The 21,175-nt window shown below is 46.3% G+C and overlaps 2 protein-coding genes across 2 annotated transcripts in view; one reads left to right on the top strand and one right to left on the bottom strand.

Moving 5' to 3' along the window:
• The window catches only part of MMP24 (matrix metallopeptidase 24), a gene marked incomplete at both ends in the record, with an annotated part of 41,174 nt that extends 30,471 nt beyond the window's left edge, over positions 1 to 10,703 (top strand). Inside the window, 4 exons of the mRNA XM_079543478.1 lie at positions 5,376 to 5,590; positions 7,060 to 7,198; positions 8,992 to 9,258; positions 10,366 to 10,703. Coding sequence (XP_079399604.1) covers positions 5,376 to 5,590; positions 7,060 to 7,198; positions 8,992 to 9,258; positions 10,366 to 10,703 — 959 coding nt within the window. The remainder of the gene's footprint in view (positions 1 to 5,375; positions 5,591 to 7,059; positions 7,199 to 8,991; positions 9,259 to 10,365) is intronic.
• A 5,050-nt stretch (positions 10,704 to 15,753) lies between these two features.
• On the bottom strand, positions 15,754 to 20,964 carry EIF6 (eukaryotic translation initiation factor 6; the record flags this gene model as incomplete). Its single annotated transcript, XM_079543539.1, has 6 exons — positions 15,754 to 15,763; positions 17,033 to 17,214; positions 17,749 to 17,925; positions 18,750 to 18,925; positions 20,697 to 20,782; positions 20,858 to 20,964. The coding sequence occupies 6 exons, from the start codon at positions 20,962 to 20,964 to the stop codon at positions 15,754 to 15,756; spliced, it is 738 nt and encodes a 245-aa protein (XP_079399665.1).
• Between the last annotated feature and the right edge of the window lie 211 nt (positions 20,965 to 21,175).

Below are 21,175 nucleotides of genomic sequence, written 5' to 3'. Positions count from 1 at the left end.
CTGTAGGGTCTATTCATCCTTGTTTTGTACCAGAGTGGGTTCTAAAGTGGCTCAGGTTTACAAGAGAGCGTCTTTATTAAGAAGTGAGCAGGCTTTGCTGCTGTTTTTCTTCCCCCTAACTGCAGAGCAAATTGTTCCTGCTGGCACTTGGAGCCATGGGTTTCAATGTTGTATATGGACTTCTATGCTCTTTGTGTGCGCCCAACTGTAGAACTGTCTTGCACAAAGGATTATCTTCCACACTTTTATCCTTAAACCCACACTCAGTGACAAAGTGAAGGCAGCAATTAAAAATAAAAATGCAATGTGTGTAACTACAAACAGGAGGCAAGGCTGCAGTCAGTATTTATCAGGAGCCCAGAATGTGTAAGGTCAAGAAGGGAAGTGAAAAACAGCAAGGAAGAAGCCATTGTTGGCAAGGAAAGACAGTAAGAGCAGCATTGTAAGTGAAATGATGGAGTCTGCATCCCAGCGATTTGCAGTACCACCTGCAAAATGTGTGGGAAGCCTGGCTGTCTCCTTCCGAGCAGTGCCCACAGCTAGCTTGGCCATTGCAAGGAATCAAAGCATTTGGTGACCCAGCTCAGCTTTGTTGGTCCAGTGACATCGTTGCTGACTTTCAACTTCCAGACCTCAGTCTGCAACAACTGCGTCTCCCTCACAAGCCTTCTGCATTCTATTTCAGTGGCATCCCAGAATTAATTAAAGCCTTTAAGGCTTGTAGGTGCTATTTTAACTTTCCTCATCTCTACTGAAGTCTGTGACTCTGGGTGCATAAGCCTTAGAGAGACTGCGACTGCTGTCCTGCACTGTGGGTAGGGCTGGCTGTAATGAATGGTCCTCCCTTGTGAATTTGAGCCCGCAGTGTAACAGAAAAAGCTCCCTGTGGAGATTCTCAACCCCACGTGATGGCCTTCAAGCCATGCTCTCCCTCAGCCATATTTTTGTGCTCCAGATTGCTGCCTTTGAAGCATCTGTGTGGGGCATCTCATTCATCCAATCTCTTGTTGGGGAGAAGAGCACCAAAGCCTGAAGATGGCACCCCTGGGCTTGGTGCCTTGAAGTTGCTTGGAAGCCTTGAAGTGGGAACAGTCTGTGCTCACATCTCTGGATTTGGTTGTGGATCAAGGCCAGGCACCTGCTCAGAAAACCAAACTACAAGAATGGCCTTTAGATTTCACTGGGAAAGATTAACCATTTCCAGTTCCGTGAAACCCAGAGTGTAAATGAAGGGCAGTACTTTTAATTCCTGCAGTGTCTTTTGACTGGAACAGTTTTAGTAAGGATTGAATGAGTCTTTCATTTCTGGCTTTTCATCTTATTAATATTAAATATATCCGAAAACTAGCTTAGTTGCAACAGGAATGATATGCTGATACATGCTACATAGCAGATGATACGAGATGGCTGCTTATTCCTTCCTAGTGCTGTGACTGTGTGAAACAAGATGGTACTGGCCGCAATCACAAACACAGCAGGCGGGTGTCCAGCAGTGGGTATCCCCTGCTCACAAGGAGCATACAGCTCCTTTCCCCTGAGCAGCCCCTTGTCCCCACACACTGTGCATGTTTCTGTCCCTGCTCTGGAAATAAAGCTGTTCTGTTCCCCCTGTCACTTACGCTGTCATTCTTTTGATGGTAGAAGCATTTGGGTTGGAAGGGATCTCTGGAGTCTCTAGTGAAAACTGTCACCCACAGTAGCACTGTTGCCAGCATTGCTTGCCATCTGTCATGGCTTTTTTTGGCTGAGCCTGGAAAGTCTCCAAGGCTGGAGTGTCCACAGCATCTGTGGGCAATTTACCCCAGTACTTCTCCACTGCCCTGTCTTGTTCCTCTCTGCCTCTCCCTTGGCCATCACTGAACCAAGAGAACCCACTCCCAGATTGCTTCATTCTGCAGTTTCCCAGACTCTGGTTGTGTTAACCTGTTTTCTTACCCATCCTTCCATGATAGTTGAGCTGTTCTAACAAGGTGAAGATACTCATCTGAAATGAGCCTGCTTTGTTTTTTGTTATTTTCTCCCTCTTAACCAGATTTATTCGCCTTTAAGAAAACCACGCCTTTAATTAATGAATCTTATTACCTCCAGTGATGCAGTTTCAGTCCTTGTCTGTTTGCTGTGTATAAGAGGCAGAATGGCCTGGACTTGGTTGTCGCTCCCTTTCTATGTGAGTCCTTCCAGCAGGCACTGTGAATTACACCACACACGCACATAACACAGCGACTTCTTGGTTCCCTCCCAGACAACTCCCTCTGACAGCAGGTGTTCCTCTCTGCATTGCAAATTGCTGCCCATCTCACCCTTTTTAAAGGCAGCAGTGCTCCGGGGAGCTCTCCCTGCTCCCATGTTGGGAATTTGCTTCTAGCTGCTTCGCACAGCACAAGGATCTATCCCAGGTGTAGACTTTGTGCTGAAACTGCTGGTGGGCTTCCACAGGCTGCCCAATAGCTGTCTCATGAAAACGTTCCACCATGTCAAATTCACACCAAATAAGTTTTTTTCTGATCTATACGTGGCAACAAGAAATGCACCTTTGTTTAGGTCAGTGCACGGCACTGTTAGCCTCTTGCAAATTGGAGAACAAAGAACTGTGCCTCTGTTATTCTGTTGCAGCAACATGCTGCAGTCTCATTTAGAAAGGTGAACTTTGCAGTGGTGTGCTGGCATAGGAATCTCATCATATAGAACATGCAGTAGAGATTTTATAACAGTTCTGGCAGCTGCACAGGCTTCCAATTTGGCAGCCATACAGGCGTCCAATTTTCTGCCCCTTTTAATTTGCCAAAGCAGGAGCTGAAGACCACGCTCCCATCACACAGCTGAACAAACCAGAGCCCTGGCTTTCAGTGAGTGAGATCAGCATGGGGCCTCATTCCACGTTCCAGTCCTTCCTCTGCAGCTTGTCCTGCTGTACCAACTCAGTCCTGCCTCCACCAGCTCTCAGCTTGAATCAGAAGTGCCAGCTGGAGGGTGGCTTGTTGGAGGAGATGCTGTTGCACATGCTATGCGTGGCAGTGTGTTGCCTATGGCTGTTTACATCTGGGGCAGATAGCAAGATTAGTAGTAGCATGTCTGTAGATGCAGGGGTATTTGGGGATGGTAAATAGAGGTAATATTTAGGTAAATAGAGTTCTGAGAACTTGTCTCTTACTCTGTATGTATTTGGTAGAAGGCAGCACTATGGATTAGTTTTAGCCTTTCCCTGTGATGCCTATTTGCAGCTGCTGTGTACTAGATGTGCTCCAGAAATGCATTTTCAAGTTTAGTTTCACAGAAAAGGAAGGCATTTCTTGCGTTTTGATGAGAACCTCAGCACAGAAATTGCAATTGGTTGAGAGATTCTCTTCAAAGGCACACTCCTACCTCAACCAAAGCACGAGTGTAGATGCTCCCATACTGATCAGCTTAACCAGGGGCTCTAACCCTGCTGGCTTCTATGATGGGCAGCTCCTGGAAATCCTTGCTGTGTAATATTTGGGGAAATTCACAACAGCAGTGGGGAAATTAGCAATAGCAGTGTCACAGTGTGGGAAATTGATTAAAAAAACTTTATGGCCTGCTAAGGTACTGGGCACCGACCAGCTAAGGGCAGAGGTAGATGAGAAATACGTGGTAACAGTGTCATTTTTCCTTCAATTAATGTAGACAAATTAGCTGGCACCTTTCCAAGGGTAACTGTCAAAAGAGAATCCTCACCTCAAATATTTATATGGGAACTGTTGAGTTCCAGGCTGAACCACTGATTGATCACCTGGGGAAAGGACCTGGTCAGCCCTGGGAGCACAGGTGAAGGCAATTCAGCTTTGGAACCAGAAGGGTTTGAGCCTGGCTGCGCCTCTCAGATCTCATTTGAGGGCTGACTGCCATGGGGGAAGGATCTCTTTTGGGAGATCCCTCCTTTGTGGGGTTTTTACCTGTTTTAGCCTAGAAGTTCTGAGACAGGTGAGCAGTTCTTTTTCCTTCCCTTATAGCACCTTTCTGTTGTGTTAGTCCCTTCGTTATTGCACCTCTTTATCACCGTTCCGTTGTGTTGATTTTTCTGATTGTTGCAGACTCATTCATCAAAGTTGTGGGATGAAAATCAAGATAGTTGCTAATAAAAATAGGAGATGTCGTAGGATAAGGACATGTCACTTTGTGGAAGTATAGAGATCCTTACGAAACTCTTTATAAAGCAGCTGTAAGTCTCAAGATGTCAAAACCAAAAGACGTTGCAGCAACAGAAGTAATTAGTCTGTTTAGTTTGTTAAGGGGAATTTGAGGTTCTTCCGTATCAAGATCTATTAATATTTAAATGATGAGCCACTAGAAATAGGAAATGGAAAAAATGCTGAATCTGAACCTGCACAAACTCAGACACTGGGTAAGGCACGGCCTTCAGAGCACCAGGGCTTAATTACTGGAGCAGATTGCTGTGCGTTACAGAGGAGTTCCTGCTGAAGGCTTCAGGCCCCAGCTGGATGTCTCTTTCTGGAAAATGCGCTGCATCTGTAACAGAAACTCTAGATTTGTCAGAGGGTTTGCATCTGAAGGCTTCTGGCCTGATTATGCAGAAGTTAATCTAAGCTATCAGAGACACAGTTCTTGGTAGAACCTCATAAAAATTAAATGTGATGACTTTTTTGATGATGTCTTTGTCACCGTCTGCGATGACTTTCAGTGACTCAGTCACCCTTCTGAGGCATGTTAAGTATTTGTTCTTTATGGAACCTTTTGAAAAGGGAACATTTAGGGGCTAAGTTGACACGGGGGGGTTGGGCGCTCAGCCATCATTTTAAGTGCTGTAGTTCAGAATGCTTGTTTGCAGATCTCCTCTTCTGATCCCATGGGTGTACAGCTCCCGTGGCTATATATCATTAATCATAATCCTTACTAGTAGATTCCTTCTCTGAACAAGACAGTCACAAACAACAGGGTAACTCCTTTTGTGAGGATCAGCATTGTCCAGTGTGCTAATACTGCAGTTTCCCTTAGATTGCAGCAGTTTTTTTGCACTCTGACCTTGTTGTTTTGGTTGTTGTTTTTCCAGTAGGCTAATAAACGTTTGTATTCAGTGGCAATTATCTTTCATTTCAGCTGGGAGTGTGATTAGTGTGCATCCTCCTTGTTTTATCTGCAGCCTCCTTGGAAGGACCTATGAAAACATACTGGCTCTTCTGCAGTTCTTATCCCTCGCCTGTTTTGGGACATCCTTCATGTGTGGATGCATCTTGTTGTGCTTCTTGTTATTAGGGAGCAAGCTCTTAGTTGTAGGTAGTTCATAAAGAACATAGAAATTCCTCACAACGCTATTCATCCAATCTGTTTAAAACCTGAGGGAAGCATTGGAAATCCAAAATTGTGACTTTGCTGAACACTTTTCTTTTCATTTCTAGGTCCTCCTATTGAGCCTCTGGAGCCAACCAGGCCTTTACCGACTCTTCCTGTTCGCAGAATTCATTCCACTTCGGAAAGAAAACATGAGAGACAGCCTAGACCTCCCAGTCCTCCTCTAGGTGACAGGCCATCTCCTCCTGGCACAAAACCAAACATCTGCGATGGCAATTTTAACACCGTGGCTCTCTTCAGAGGAGAAATGTTTGTTTTCAAGGTACTAAAAATTATGCTTATTCATGAAGTTTTCTTTAGCTTTGTTCCTGGAAAAGACAAGTAGATGTGTAAGGCAGTTAGGGTCACATTTGTCATGTTCCTGAATGAAGCTCTGAGGCTGAGAAATGAGTAACATTAGAGGGAAGTGTAAGCAGATTGGTTTTGTAGTATTTAGAAACTGTGTCTGTTGGGATTTTCAAGCTAAACAGAATTCCAAGGCAGCCTGTTCATCAGAAAGTTAACTGGATGCATTCGCAGAGAATTTAGACATCACCAAGCTGAGTAGGGAGCCACCTGTAAAGCAAGAAAGCAATGTTAGTAACAGAGCAGGCACTGAGCCTCATGGCCTCCGAGATGGCACACACCAAACCCTGGGTTTCATTGTACTTGAAGCTCTTGGGGAGTTTGTATCAACCTTAGTCACAAGTTGCAGCCAGGGAAGGATAGGCTTTGGTCAGTAACCTATGTTAGAACACTTCTAATCTCAAAAACACGGTCCCACTCACAGCTTTTTTTACTCTGCCCCCTGGCTGTGAATGTGGAGAGGGATAGATGTGCAAGGTCATCAAGTGGACAAACACATCAGCCAGAGAAAACACTTGAAGCAGGTTATCCTCTTGCTCTTTCTTGAGCATTCACTACAGCTTTAACTGATGATCTCATATCAAAAGGGGTATGTAATAACTCGTGATTGTGGGAAGCTCACAGCATCATACGTGGTAGTGCTGGATGGCTGTCCCCAGGTCAAGGAGTTGAACACCAGCTGTACAAATGTGACATCTCAGCAAGAGACACACAGAGGTCACTCACAAATGAGTTTGTAATACTCAGAGCTGTAGACTTCCCTCTCCCTGCTCCTCATTCCTCTCATTCTTTCCACCCTTTGTCAGAGTCCCAGTAATCAACTTGGAATCATAGATTGATAGAATCGCTGAAGCTGGAAAAGACATCCAAGATCATCCTAAAACCAGCGTTTCCCCACTAACCCATGTCCCTCAGTACAACTTCTAAACAGTTCTTCAACTCCCCCAGGGGCAGTGACTCAGCCATCTCCCTGGGCAGCCCATTCCAGCACCTGACCGCTATTTTGGAGAAGGCTCTCTGTAGGGCCTTCCTACCTCCAGGCAGGCCAACACGTCCTGCCAACTTGGTGTCATCTGCAAACTTACTGAGGTTGCACTCAGTGATCTCATGCAGATCATTCATTAAAGTTATTGAACAGGGCAGACCCCAGTGCTGACCCCTGAGGATCTCCACTTGTGAACTTCTTGCCCCTTTGGCTGCCGTCTGCCCCACTAAATGCTTCCTGCACTGGAAAAGGTGTTGGGCAGCACAACCAACAAACCAGGACTTCTTTCTTCAATGATTACAGGTTTAGGCAAGAATTAGTAATGTTAGCTGCTGGATGTGCAGCCTGATGTGACTGCAGGCTAAAAACAGTCAGTCTGAAGAGCTTTCTGGTTTTCTCAGGATCGCTGGTTCTGGCGTCTGCGCAACAACCGGGTGCAGGAGGGATATCCCATGCAAATTGAGCAGTTCTGGAAAGGGCTCCCTGCAAAGATTGATGCAGCCTATGAGAGATCTGATGGAAAATTTGTTTTCTTCAAAGGTACAGTATATTGCAGTACGAGCCTACCACACCTGCCTTGCCTCACACTTCCACAGCATTAAAGTGGTGAGGACAGGTTCACTGGATCCTTCCAAGGAGGGCATTTCAAGCAACCAGTGTTTCCCAAGCCACTAACCAAGTCACCAGCTTTGAATTCCTCATCAAAAGACAGAAAAGATGTGTTGCTACACAGCAGAAGCAGCCTCTCTCCTTGCTTGTATGTCAGGTGTGGAGTGCTGTGGAGCAGCGCAGCACTGGTGCTGTACAGCCTCTTGAGGTTTTACTGCTAGCTCTTGTGCTGTTGTGTTCAGATGCTCTCCTGCTATAAAAGGAATTACGCGAGTCAGCTGCAGCTTGGGTTGCAAAGTTCAGCCATGAGACCTCTTGCAGCCTTAAAAAAAAAAAAATCTGTGTATGCTTGCAGAAGTGCCTGGGTGACCATTTGCCATGCCAGCTAAGTCATGCAGGGCTCCTTTTCTCCTCCTTGCAACACTAGCAAAGATGGTTGCTGTGGCAACATCCCTCATAATCTTATAGTCTGGTAAGAAGGTAGGTGGTATAAGAATACACTGAAAAGAGAGGCTGTTAGCACAGACCTGGCCTTTTCTTACACATTCTTTATTTTTGCTAATGGGTTTTGGTTGTACTAACAGCTGAGCCATATATAAATGTCCTCCTTTGCTTTCTGCCTTCCGGTGTGATAGCCAGTCCTTAAAATATTCCTTACTGTGGGTTGACCTTGCCAGGAAACTCTGCAGAACTAATGTGGTTCAGTGGATGTTGGCTTCCATCTGATGACAAGAGAGATGCTCCCTGAAGAGCAGGAGCTGAGGCTCCTGGCTGTCTCCTTGGATATGTTATGGCACAGTGTTAGAGCCTTTCCAGATCCAGGGCAACCAGAAACCACATTTTGTGACAGGGATGAAGGTTTGGTGCCCTGGTCAGAGAAGCTTGGGAAGATTTGGGGAAGAATGTAGCCAGCATCCTTGATGGATACCTTGAATTCCAGCCAGTGCCCACTGACCGTCTGTAACAGAATGTTGCAGGTGAGGCATCAATATGGGTGTTGACTTACAGAGCGTGTGGTGGCGTTTAGGTGAGCAGTTATGGTCCCTGTCCTTGCTTTGGTCTAAGGGAGACACACTGCTGTTTGCTGCAGCCAGTGCAACGTGAGCTTCTGCTGTTTCATGTGCTCACATCTTTTCTGAGGTGCTGGGAAGACGTGTTAGGGGTGTTTTCCCTAAAGAAACAAAATGCCTATCCTTATGTGGAGCCCACAGCAGCTCCTTTCACTGTGATAGTTTCTGAAGGTGATCTGTCAGCAAGTTGTAAGTCAGAAAAGCATTGCCATGCTCCTGTACAAAAACATGTTCTGAATTACTGCACGCAGCTTCAGACCTTCAGCTCAATAAAACATTTTAAAACTAGAGAAGGCTCTGAGAAAGGCAATGGAAATGGACTGGCCTTCCTACAGAGAACAATTAAATATCCTAGAGCTCCTCAGCCTGAAGGAGGGCTGACAAAGGCAGGATGTGAGAGAAATCTTTTAAATGAAGACTGGCCTAGAGAAGATGAATGGGAAAGAGTTGTCTAACTTTCCAAACCAAGAGCTAAGGAGCACCAAATGAAATTGAGAGGTTTCAGGTCTAAAATTGCAAGGAGAAACTTTCACGTTAATACAGCACAGTTAATCTCCACCATGCTGTGCTTTGTGGTGGCTGTTTTACATTTCTATTGCTTTAACTACAAATTCTGCACGTTCATTCGTTGCCTATATCCCTGTTCAACTCTAGGAGATAAATACTGGGTTTTCAAGGAAGTGACAGCAGAGCCAGGATACCCACACAGTCTCGTGGAGCTGGGGAACTGCCTGCCCCGGGAAGGCATCGACACGGCTCTGCGCTGGGAGCCTGTAGGCAAGACCTACTTCTTCAAAGGAGACAGGTACTGGAGGTACAACGAGGACAAGAGAGCGACGGACCCAGGATACCCAAAGCCCATCACTGTGTGGAGAGGAATCCCTCAGGCTCCACAAGGAGCTTTTATCAGCAAAGAGGGCTGTATGTATCTGCAGTCGTTTTACAAATTACATGGATAACGGCTTGTCTAGCTTGGGAGTTGGGTTACTGGATTTGGGGTGTTTTGGGTGTTTTTGGTGAGGTAGGATTCAAGTGTCAGGCAGCCTGAGGTCACACTGACACCTGTGAGTACAGGCAGTCAGATTGTTCCCTTATCCCAACCCAGGCAGCCTCTTAGCTGCTAAACCACAGGCAGTTCTTTGGGATGGGAAAGGGACTTTTTTTCCCGATTTTACTTCCTCAGCAGTCCCCACCTAAGTTTTTTTGGGCTGTGATTATGAGCTACATTTTTCTCTGTTCTCTTATCTGTAGCTAGCTCACTTGCTGTCTCCAGCCTGCATGATGTACTTTAAAGTTAGCCAGGCCCTGAGCATGGGTTTGGAGTTCCATAGGTTTCCTCCAGTACTTTTCTCTCTGTGGTATGAAGTTTTCTTTTTCACTAATCACGGAAGAGTGATTAGGGGAGGAATCTTGGAGTTCCTTGGGGAGATGAGGGGTACTTGAGACAACAAGTAGTGTAAACATCTGCTTGTTACTAGCAGCAGGATGAGACTGTTTCTCAACAACACCCAGCTCTTCCAGATTCTGCTGTTTAGAGGACTGGTTTTATTTGGCATTTGGTCTTTCAGAATGAGTGTATCCATCCAAGTACTGTCACAGCCAGTCACCCTCATTCTGAAGACTGCTAATAGCTTGGTAATGACCAGTGCATATTTACAGATGTTTTTTGTTGTTGTTTGTTTGTTTGTTTTAAACTAAAACAACACCAAGCAAACAAACAGACAAAGAAACAAACAAAAAGGAAAACAAATCAGTGCAGAACACTTTAAGATGGGGAAAGTGAGCAGCTTGTCTTGGCCCAGGGGAGTGGTGCTCTGTGGACAGCATGGCACCTGCAAGCCAAGGTTGGGGTTTCAGCTTTTAATCAAGCTCCAACTGTGCCTGCACATTTTCCTTGTTTTGGGATGTGTGTGCTGTTGGCACGAGAGCTGCCACCTTGCAGCCTTTCATGCTCTCTGCACACCCTCATGCATGTAGTTTGATGAGTTGGAAATGGTTTGGTGAGAACTATTCTGTTTTGTTTCCTAGTTTATACCTACTTCTACAAGGGGAAGGAGTATTGGAAGTTTGATAACCAGAGGCTGAACGTGGAGCCAGGCTACCCCAGGTCAATCCTCAAAGACTGGATGGGCTGCAACCAGAAGGATGTTGAGCGAAGCAAAGACAGACGCCTCCCCCACGACGATGTGGATATTATGGTGACAATAAATGATGTGCCTAGCACTGTAAATGCAATTGCAGTTGTGATCCCTTGCATTTTGTCTCTGTGTATCCTTGTCTTGGTGTACACGATCTTCCAGTTTAAAAACAAAGAGGTGCAGCAGAATGTTGTGTACTACAAAAGACCTGTCCAGGAGTGGGTATGACACAGCCAGCTGCACATCGACCCGATGAGGATATGGACAAAAAAAAAAAAAAGAAAAAAAATGCATTCAGAGCCTACCAAACAAAACTACTTCAGTGACTTACAAAGTTTTGGACATCCTGGGACTGAAAGCAGCAGGAAAACTGGAAAAAAATACAGGCGGTGTGGAGCCTTGTTCCTTCAAAATGCCTCAGTCGTATAAGTCTTGGTGTGCCATTCTCCACAGGCCCACTCTGCAAACATCAGAGACTTCAAGACAGGTTTTCTTCAACCTTCTCAGCTGTTCTGGGAAACTTCTGTCAGTTCCCTGCACCAGTGCTCCCTGTTAAACCCAGCATTCTCCAGTGTAGCTAAACCACCTCTGAACAGAACCATTTTTTTAATAGCTCTCATAAATGAATTAAGATCATGAAACCTATGAACAGGAACAATTCAGTATCGTAAGCAGAAGACATTGTGATGCTGAGCCATTCTAAGAGATCTTCTTAGTTTATTACAAAAACCAGGGAATAAACCTGGAAACAATTTTCCAATACCTGCTGGTCAGATGTTTTGTACATTCATACCTAATCAACGCTGCCACTCAGCACCGTGCACGAGGAACCATTCAGCCCTCCAGGAGGTCAACGAGTGCTGAGCAGAAGCTCACCAAGCACCAAACCAGACACCATAATGTTACTTGGCAACATCGAGTCCTACTTGGGACAGTCTGAAGACAAGCTAATTGCATATAACAGCACCAATTATGGGAATACACGTTTTTGTTTTGGGAGCCATTGGTGAAAGAATGATGTCATGGGATCTTAAGCTTCCACGAGCCAGGAAGCCGTGGTTACCAATGTAATGGAAAATGTATAAATGTAGACTGCACTCTGCCCCCGTTAAGATGCTGGGAAAAGATGAATTGTTGTTATGTGGCATGTGTAACTAGATTGTGGAATTTGTACGTTGGGTTTCAGGAGAATGGAAATGTGTTTGGAGATCGTCAGTATGTTTTGCTGCAATAGTCGAGGTACAGTAAGAATTAGGCCTGTTTATAAGACAAAATCCAATCCCTGTAGATGTTACAAACATTCTATGCCTTTGAAATTTTGATTTTGCTCACTTCTTCACGTGCAAATATTTGGCAAGGACCAAAGGAAGCATGTCACACAGTAGAATGAGTTCATCGCTAGCCGCAGTTGACAGAGCCATAAACCTCAGGCAGAGGCTACACAAATTCCTGGGCCTCCAGTCAGTAACTTTTCACAGCCCTCTTCTTACAGTGGTAGCTTCTGCTTATCCCTGTGACGACTGTGAATGGTTTGGGGTGTTGGGTCCTAACCCTAACGTGTGTACAGCTCATTTTTGTTGATTCTGACAGTCCCACCAAGTCAAATAAGAGAAGTCTCTGGCAGTGCAATCTGATGGTTAAATCCAGCCCTCTATGAAAGTGCCATTCACGTAAGCATATGAACTGCTTTGCACGCCCACTGTAGGGAACAGGTGATTAGTGCAAGCCCTCTGCCTATATAACTGAATGTTATTCAGTGCAATGGAAGTGCAATGCACAGAATGTCCAGCTAGTTTAGAAAAGTACAACCCCATAATATCAGCTATGAAAAAAAAAATATCCAAGGATTTTTATTTTCTTGACAAACGTGCTGTAAGTATTTGTAATTACAACGATGAGGAATGAAAAAGCAGAAAGATTGTTTGCATTCTGAATTTCTAACTAGTGCTCAAACATTGCTATGGCGAAGCCAGATAGACCAATAGGTATTTCATAGTGAAGCCCACTAGGACTGCACAACACGTGGTCTCCAACTGTATTTTGTCTTTCATGATTAATTTCCATAGCCACATTTTGTTATTGTTTAAGCATAAAATGTATTACAAAGATATTATGAAATAAGTGAGAAGCTAGTAGATGCAAAACTGAATCTTAGTGAAAAAATGTGGTAATGTCTTATGATGGGTGAAGGAGTGCAAAGGACCAAATGAAATCAGAGCTACTAATTAGACACCCCCCATACACGCTACTCCGTAAGTTGCTATGTGTACTATTTATGTGGTAGAATGCACACTATGAATGCCACAGCCACATGGCACATCGAACTCATCTGTACGCTGCCATCTCTGGGACTGTGACAGCCCGAATCTTGAGCAACTTCCAACAGCCATCATTAAAAAAAATAATAATTTACAACTGGGAGAAATGTCTGCTTTTGTTCATTTGGGGTTTTTTCTCCTCGTAGCCAAAGGTTGGCTTTGCTTTCCTTCAGGACTTCACGCTGAGTGCCAAGCTGTGCAGTGAGCACGATATGAGGGTCTGTAGGAAGCTCAGCTGTTTGCTCACCCAGCTCTGCCTTGCAGCAGTGAGGTAAGCCTTGTGCCCCACAGTGCCAGAACTCAAGACCTGCAGCTTTAAGGAACTTGGTACCTTTTGTAACTACCTCTTAATTTGACTCCTAGTGCGTGCCCACTTTGGAGGTGCAGGCTGCATCCTGCTCTGTGATTTCTGAGGGCCTGGATCCAGGTGCAGATATCCATGTAGGACACAGCTCCTTAGGCTCCCACATCCAAGCTCTTCGCTGGGATCCTGTCTGATGCTACACAAGCACAGCATCTGAGTTCAACCCAGCCCGTCTCCCACCAGCACAGGTAAAGCATCTCCACAGACAGGTGGCCACACTGCAGCTCTTGTCCAGCATCACAGCACCAGGACATATTGCCACCACAGGGGAGGAGGAACATCAGCGCTTACCCAACTCTACCCCACAAGCACGGGGCTCTTCCAAGCGTGTCCTTGGCACAGCACACCCTGCTCTGCAGCACGGGCCATCTGGGCAGCAAGAGGGGTGTCCTGGCACACCCACCCTAAGCACAGCAGTTGCAGCTCCCGCCAAGAGCAGCCCATTACGTGCTCTATTTTGCACTCAGCGTTCTGTACTGATTCATTCATTCTTGACTAGCGTGAATAATCTGATCACCAGTACAGCAGGTTCGTTTTTCCAGGTAAGTTTAAGTATGCTGGGATGTACCAACCACTAGTCAGAACAGAAGTGGTCCTTCGTAATCAGGCATTAAACCTCAGAGGGATCTCCTGTCTCACCCTGCCATCAACACATCAGTCAGTTCTCAGCCTTACAAGTGAGAGTGAGGCAGTTTGAGCAAACTGCACTGCACTGATCCACTGCCCTGCCCCAACAGGGCACAGCTGAGCTCCCTCTGACATCCCAGTGAAAGATCCAATCATTTACTCTGACATTTCCCCCATCTGGCACAAACATTATTATGTTTGTGATTATCCCACAGGATATCCAGGGTCCTTAAAAGCCTTTGGCACAAAGCCCTGCCAAAAGCCTCTTCAGAAATTCAGAGAGATTACAACCAAACCTTAAATTACTCCATAGGCCTTATGAGACATGACTTGCGATTAAAGCATCCAGTTTATTGCTGCCTCGTGATGTTTCTGATTTCATTCTGTATTACAGTTCCTGTTAATTCTCTTCCCACAAAGGCCCACCTTCCCAGTTCAGAATTCCCACAAACCTTTTGTTTAGAACTGATACTGTATTTGCCACCTCCCAGTTCCCAAATTTCAGTGCAAGTTTCATCAGAACTCATACACCATAGGTAGCAGTGCCCTCCCCCTGTCTGTCTCTAATTGGCATTTTACCACCCTCACCCCCATCCCAGAATCTTTCTCACTAACAGATTTGCATTTCATAGAAACTGGATTATTCTTCTTGCTTAGGCAATTCTAACACTTATCGAGATCACTGATACAATCTAGGATTTCTGCCTAATGATTGGAATGAGGAAGAAAAAAACCCCACAAAGCTGCTAAAATAAACAAGAAAAGCTCAGCATTACTTATTTACAGTTGGTGACTCCATGCCAACAGGCGCAGCAGCAGTCAGGCTCTTTACCTATTCCTAATAACAGAGCCCTGCAAGATGACAGAAGGAAATCAGCTTCTGATGCCAAACAATGACACAGGGAGGAGACATGGAATCAGCCAAGAAAGGTTGTCCACTACATTAAGGGAGCTGTAAGTGCTCCCTTAATGTATATATATATATATACATATAAATGGAAACTGTGAACTCTACAGCTCCTCTGCATCACCATTACTGCCAGGCAAGGGCAGAACTCTTCAACAGCACACCCTCAAACGTGGAAAGTACAGCTGAATGCAACAACCCTGTAGAACTGCTAATTAACCTTCGCCTCCAGGGTAACTCAGGATCACATGGTTCAACTCTTTCTGCTTTGCTGACTTCTGCGAGTTTCTCAGGGAAGTGCCAACTGCACAGAGCACAGCAGAGCCTACCAGCAATTGCATTTCTCAGGGATCTTTTGCAGATGTCTCGGAAGGACCACACAGGTCTGACACCTGCAAACAACAGATCGAACTCCTGCAGGCAGTCACAACTGGCTGCTAAGTGCCTGGTTTGACTTCTTTGAGAAACTCCATTTCCAGTCAGAGCTGGTTTCAGAATCAGCAGCCCCGTGAAAATAGCTGCAAGTCAGGGCAGGACAGCAGGTGGTGCCTTCCGAAATTCCTTGTGGCAAGTTAACTACTGTGCTTTTGGTACAGGAAACACAGGGGCTCTTATGCCTACCTACAGCAGAAACACCAAGAGCACAAAAAGAAAGAGTGGGCAGTGCCATATATGTGCTGAAACTGCCTGCTGCAGAGCAGAATATTAATCCTCTATTTAAGGCAATATTTTCTAGTTATCAGTAACCAAAATCCAAACAGGTGAATATTGTGGGCTAATTTAAAGGCTGCGGTCCGCATCACAGAGAAAGCACAGCTGAAGAAGAAATGAAGAGCATCAGCAAAGGGATGGAGAACATTCCATATTTGGAACTCGTGTCAGTTATTTGCCATTTTTTAGCAATAATATTTAGTTTACAAAACATTACAAAAAAGGTGGTGTTTTGGTAGCCTCTTCCTGGTGCCAGTCCTGCAGAAACAAAGGTCTAGAGGTCTGTAATCCAAACTGCAGCTTGACTCTTCACTCCTTAGGAGCTTCTTGAATGGCACGAACCAACACTGCTCACGCCAAGCTGAAGAGACAAAACAGAAATGAGATTTAGCAGAAAAGTGCCAGAGCGCAGAACACATTTCAAAACCCCATTATAACCAGTTCTCAGCCTCCAGTTATAAAGGACCATCAGTAATTTCCCCTCCTAAAACATAAATCTGGGAGAAGACTGAAGGAGGCCTGGTGACTGCTGGCAGCCAGCTCTAAGAACATGCTTGTCAGGCTGGCAAAGGCAACATGTACAGTCTTGTCCCAGTAGTTGCTAAAAGTACGTGTTTAATTGTGCACTGAGCCATTAAATAGGAACAGTGAAGGGGCAGCTAAGAACTCTTGAAGGGTTCTTCATTCAAGGAATTCCTTATTCTTTCCTTGTACATAAAGCACTCCCATACATTTCTATAAGAGCTGAGAACTATAAGTTGCAGTGCCTTGAGTAGCTCCAGAATACACCTCTAGGATTACGGCAATCACCAAGTGGGCTTTCAACTGATTGTAATTCAAATAAACCAATTTTCACCCATACAGGCTCCTAAAGCTTGTGGAACTTTTTGCATTCATCAATGAATGGGAAAAGTCCAATAGCACCACCAGTCCTGACTATAAACAGGAACTGTCACACCTCCCATGTGCGACTTCAGTGGCTTATCAGCTACAGTAAAAGAAATCTTTCCGCAACAAAATAATTCTCATCCATAACCCAATAAAAGCAAAGAGGACTCTGTCTGGGTTTTATCAGCATTCCACAGCAGGACATCCTGCAGCAGGCTGGTGGCTGAAGGCACTGTGCACAGCGATACTGTACTTCTGGTCCTGTGCTCTCAGCAGCCTCACTTGAGTTCTAACTCCAAGAGGAAGGCACACTGAGATGCGTCTCCATCCCCAACCACCATCCCCAACCATTCCCACGTGATCTCCAGTTCTGGATAACAGGGTGAAGGTTTCTTTCAGCTTCCAGCAGCACAGTCAGAACCTTCCCTTCTCTCCCATTTTGCTTTATTTGTTAATTGTAACTCTTTCTTATTATTATTATCTTACAGTCTTCTACCATCTGTAGTAAATCTTTTATCTCTCCTTATCTGAGTGGGGTTGTTTTTCTTTCCTTCTCCCCAAAAGAGGGACAGAAGGGTGAAAGGGGCCCCCCTTCCCCCACTCTTTTCCCTATCATGCTTGAAACAGGGACAGACATGAAGAAGAGAGCAATCAACTTTGAGAGGCAGCTAGTTTTATAGCTTCCTTGTACTGAAATCCTCTGTTTTGATTACAATTATGCACAGAGCTGGATCCTCCTTACCTGTCTATCAAGGAATCTCTCATGTTGGTAGCAATAGTACTTGGCTGAGCTTCATTCAGCTTGAAGATGCTCTCAATGACCGAGAGCTCAGTGCTGGTTGTGTCCAGCCCACAGAAGGCACACCAGTCATTTACAACCATTCCTGCTCCAATGACCTCACTGCCACGGTTTACCGTTCCAGCCTGGAAAATAAACAAAGTGGCAAAAGTCAGCATGGCATTCTGATATCAATACATTCTATTACGCTTCCTTACTCAGCCTTTATCCTCTGGAAAGAAAAGTCCATGAGATCCAGAGAACAAAAACCAAAACAATCCTAACACCCCATCACGAACAGGAAGCAAAAAGGCAGAGCAATCCCAGGATTTAAAAATCCCACAGTGCAGACACGGGATTTTATTGCTCAACTCTTTTTCAACACTGCCTTCGGCCAAACCACCGACCATTTCACACTGTGAACGAGTCGTCTCAAATTGCAAAACCCTGGCAGGGCGTTTCAGAAGCAACCTGAAGGTTCTGTGCATCTTATTCAAACACGGAAAAGAAGGGGAACGCGCCTCAGAACTGACCTCCTTCGGGTCTTCTCCTCACCTCCCATTTGGAGCAGCCTCACAGGGAAACCAGTCTAGGAGCCCGTGAGAATGCAGAAACACTAAAACCACAAACTGGGATGGAAGGGAGCCGTGAGAAAAAACACAAAACCTTACAAGCCTTACCACAAGTGGGACCTGCAGCAATGAAGACAGTTCGTCCTGATCCTCAATGGAAGTTTTGGGGTGCACAATTCCTCCTTGGTTACTAAATATACAGTAACTTCCTACCAGCACCTGATCTGCTACTGTTTGTCTGAAAACTTCAACCTTCAGTACATCTGCCAAGATCTCTTCAGTTTCCTGCAAAGAGAACAAAGTCCTCAGCAAAATGGCATTGTACAAATTGCAGTCACAGTATTCTTTCAAAGAGTGACCAGCTGGGATCCTCCCACTGAAAGCCTGCCCTCACTCTCACAACCCACTGCAATTCAAACATTACAGAATGCTCTTCCTCTTCTGGATTAACCTGGACCCAGTTACCTGCACTGTCAGCTGCAAGCCAGCACAACTCTAACAAACACACCCCACTGAGCACTGCTTTCCCCTCCTCCTTCTGCCCTGCCTTTAACTTTTTATACAAGAGCTTCTATTTTTCCCTATGGACACACACACCACTACAGTGCTGGCAGAGACCATGGATATTACAAAACTTTCAAGTAGGTCAGTGACATCTTGTTACTGTTACTACTTTCCAAGCTTTCTATGTTCTTTGTATACACACACACTGTTGCTTCAATTTTACACGTGCAAAGCTAATTGCACCTCACAGTACTCTCCCATATCCCACTCCTTTCTTTCTACAAGCACAGCTAACTACAGTATGCTCAATGCAGTATGCACACTACATACTTAGGACAGGGTCCACACCTGCAAGTAAAGATAACAATAGGAAAAGAAACAGATTGACTGAAACCGAGTCATAAGTTCAAAATCCAATACTGAGATTCCTCTCCTGTGAGGAAAGGAAACAGGGAACACAGCTTCCTACATGCTGTTAGCTCAGCTGGTGGCACATTCCTCTGGCATCCACACTACTTACAGTAATCCCCAAATAAGCTACAAGCTGAAACTGCAACTTAGGAGTAATTTCAGGTGTATCCACACTGAATTCAGAAGCCGTATACCCTGTCCAGGTCCGGATGAACAAGAGCTACGTAGTCATTGCAGGTGGTGACGTTGCCCAGCGCCGAGAGCCGCTCCTCCACTCGCTGAATTCGCACGGAATCTGGGAGGCTGTTGCGGATGTGCTGCAGCTCCTGGTCTGTTGTACTGCTTGGCACCAAGAGTCCGTGCCTGTTCCCTAAGGTGACCCAAAAACAAGAGAAGGAGAAAGAAGACAAAGGGTTCCACTTTAACTTTAAAAAAAGCAGGTATTTCCACTGTGCTTACTACTTTCCTGATGCTGACACAATGGCTTGGGGCTCTTGCTCTCCCTACGCTTTTCAAGCCCAAAATTCAGTCCCACAGAAATAATGCGACCATTTATTAATACAAAAGCACAAGTGAGGTGGAAAACGAAGATAAAACAAAGATTTAAGAATATAAACAGGTAAACTGCACTACTTTTATCCAGCCTTTTCAATAGGACACACAAGGTTCCAAACACAACGCTTTGGAATGATTTCCCCAAAAAGGTGCTGACTGCCCCCATAGAGCTCGTTTTTGTTGCTTTCCTTTAGCAAGGCTGTAAGACTGCGTGAGCAGAGACCTTCCAGGAACAAACAGCAAGCACAAAGCGTGCTGCACTAAACAGCGTGTCAGCAGCCAGTCAGGGAAAGCCCTCTCTTTGACCTCCACATCTGGAATGCTCCCTCCAGCAATGGTTCTGAATCACTAACCTCCACATGAAATGGAACAGCTTCTCCCTGTTTATACAAAACCGATTTATGCACATCAATGACCTCTCTTCAGGTCCTGACCAGCAGGCACTCCCTGCAACCCTATTTTGGGTGGCTGCTTGTTTTATTGTTGGGTTTCATTTGTTTGTACTGGCCAAGCTTTTTGTTATTTCACTGCATCTATGGACAAGGGAAGAGGCACTGATGGCATCTATCTCGACTTCACTCTGACACAGCAGCCCACAACATCCTCCTCTCCAAATTGGAAAGATACGGATTTGACGGGTGGACTCTTCAACAGACAAAGAACTGATTGCAGGATCAAGACCAAAGAGCAGTGGTCAATGGTCTGGATGGAGATCAGTGATGAGTGGTGCCCCCCAGGGGTCAGTGCTGGGGCAGATGCTCTTTAATATCAGTGACACTGACAGGGGAATCAAGGGCACCCTCAGCAAGTTGGCTGATAACACCAAGCTGTAGGGTGGGGTCAACATGCTCAAGACTGGACACCATTCAGAAGGACCTACACAGGCTGAGCATTGGGCCCAGGTGAACCTCATGACATCCAACAAATCCAAGTGAAGGTCTGCACCTGGACCGAGGCAACCCCCATTACCAATACAAGCTGGGGGATGAAAAGACTGAGCGCAGCCCTGCCAGAAAAGACCTGGGGGTACTGGTGGGTGGGAACCAGTACAGCACAGCAGTGTGCCCTTAGTCCAGAAAGCCAATTGTATCTTTGGGCTGCGTCAAAAGATGCGTGGCCACAAAAGCAAGGGAGGGGATCTGCCCCTCTGCTGTGCACAGTACTCACCTGTAGTACTGTGTCTAGGCATGCAGTCCTCAGAACAGGAGAGACATAAAAAAGACTTTGACAGTGAGGGTATTGAGGCACTGGAACAGGTTACCGAGGGATGAGGTTTGTGCTCCATCCCTGGAGACTTCCAAGCTAAGGCTGGATAAGGCCCAAGGCAATCTGACAGTGCTGTCCCTGTTCACTGCAGGGGCGTTGGACTAGATGGCCTTCAGAAGTCCCTTCCAACTCTAACGATTCTAAGATTTACTCCAGCTTTACAACTTCTCTGCACGATGCAAATAAAAGCCTCGAGGACGAGGAGCGCTGCCCTCCGCCCGGCCTCCGCGCTGCAGCCGGGGCCCCTCGGTGTGGGCACGGGCAGAGCACAGCCCCGCTATCCCTCCGCTCCCACCCGGCTGCGAGCTCCGGCCACCTACCCACACACATCCTGCCGATGATGCGGCAGCCGGCGATGGAGGCGTGCACCACCGGGATGGTCTCGAAGAGCTCTCCCTCGAAGACGCTGCAAGAAGAAGGCGCCGTTAGGAGCGGGCGCGGGGCTCGGGGTGGCCGGGCAGGGCCCTTGAGGCTCTCTCACCTGTAGAAGTTCTCGGAGCCGCCGATAGCCACCAGGCAGTAGGCGTTGGTGAGCTTGGCGAAGCAGCCCAGCTCGTTGTTGTTCTCGAAGCTGGCGCGGACGGCCATGGCCGCGATCTCGATCGGCGCACGGACCGATGGACGTCCGGGAGCGGCGGCCGCAGCCAACCCCACGCGGCACGGCCGCTTCCGCTTCTGACGGCGGAGGGCGGAAGCCGCGGGGCAGAGCGGCCCGGAAGCGCCAGAAGGAACAGCGCCCCCTGCCGGCCGGGAGGTGCTGCCTCCGCGCCTCCACGAGGGATGCGGGCGCTCGGCTCTG

The sequence above is a fragment of the Tetrao urogallus genome, assembly GCF_951394365.1.
Source record: "Tetrao urogallus genome assembly, chromosome: 16".
Lineage (NCBI taxonomy): Eukaryota > Metazoa > Chordata > Aves > Galliformes > Phasianidae > Tetrao > Tetrao urogallus.
This window is presented reverse-complemented; position numbering and strand designations above follow the sequence as displayed.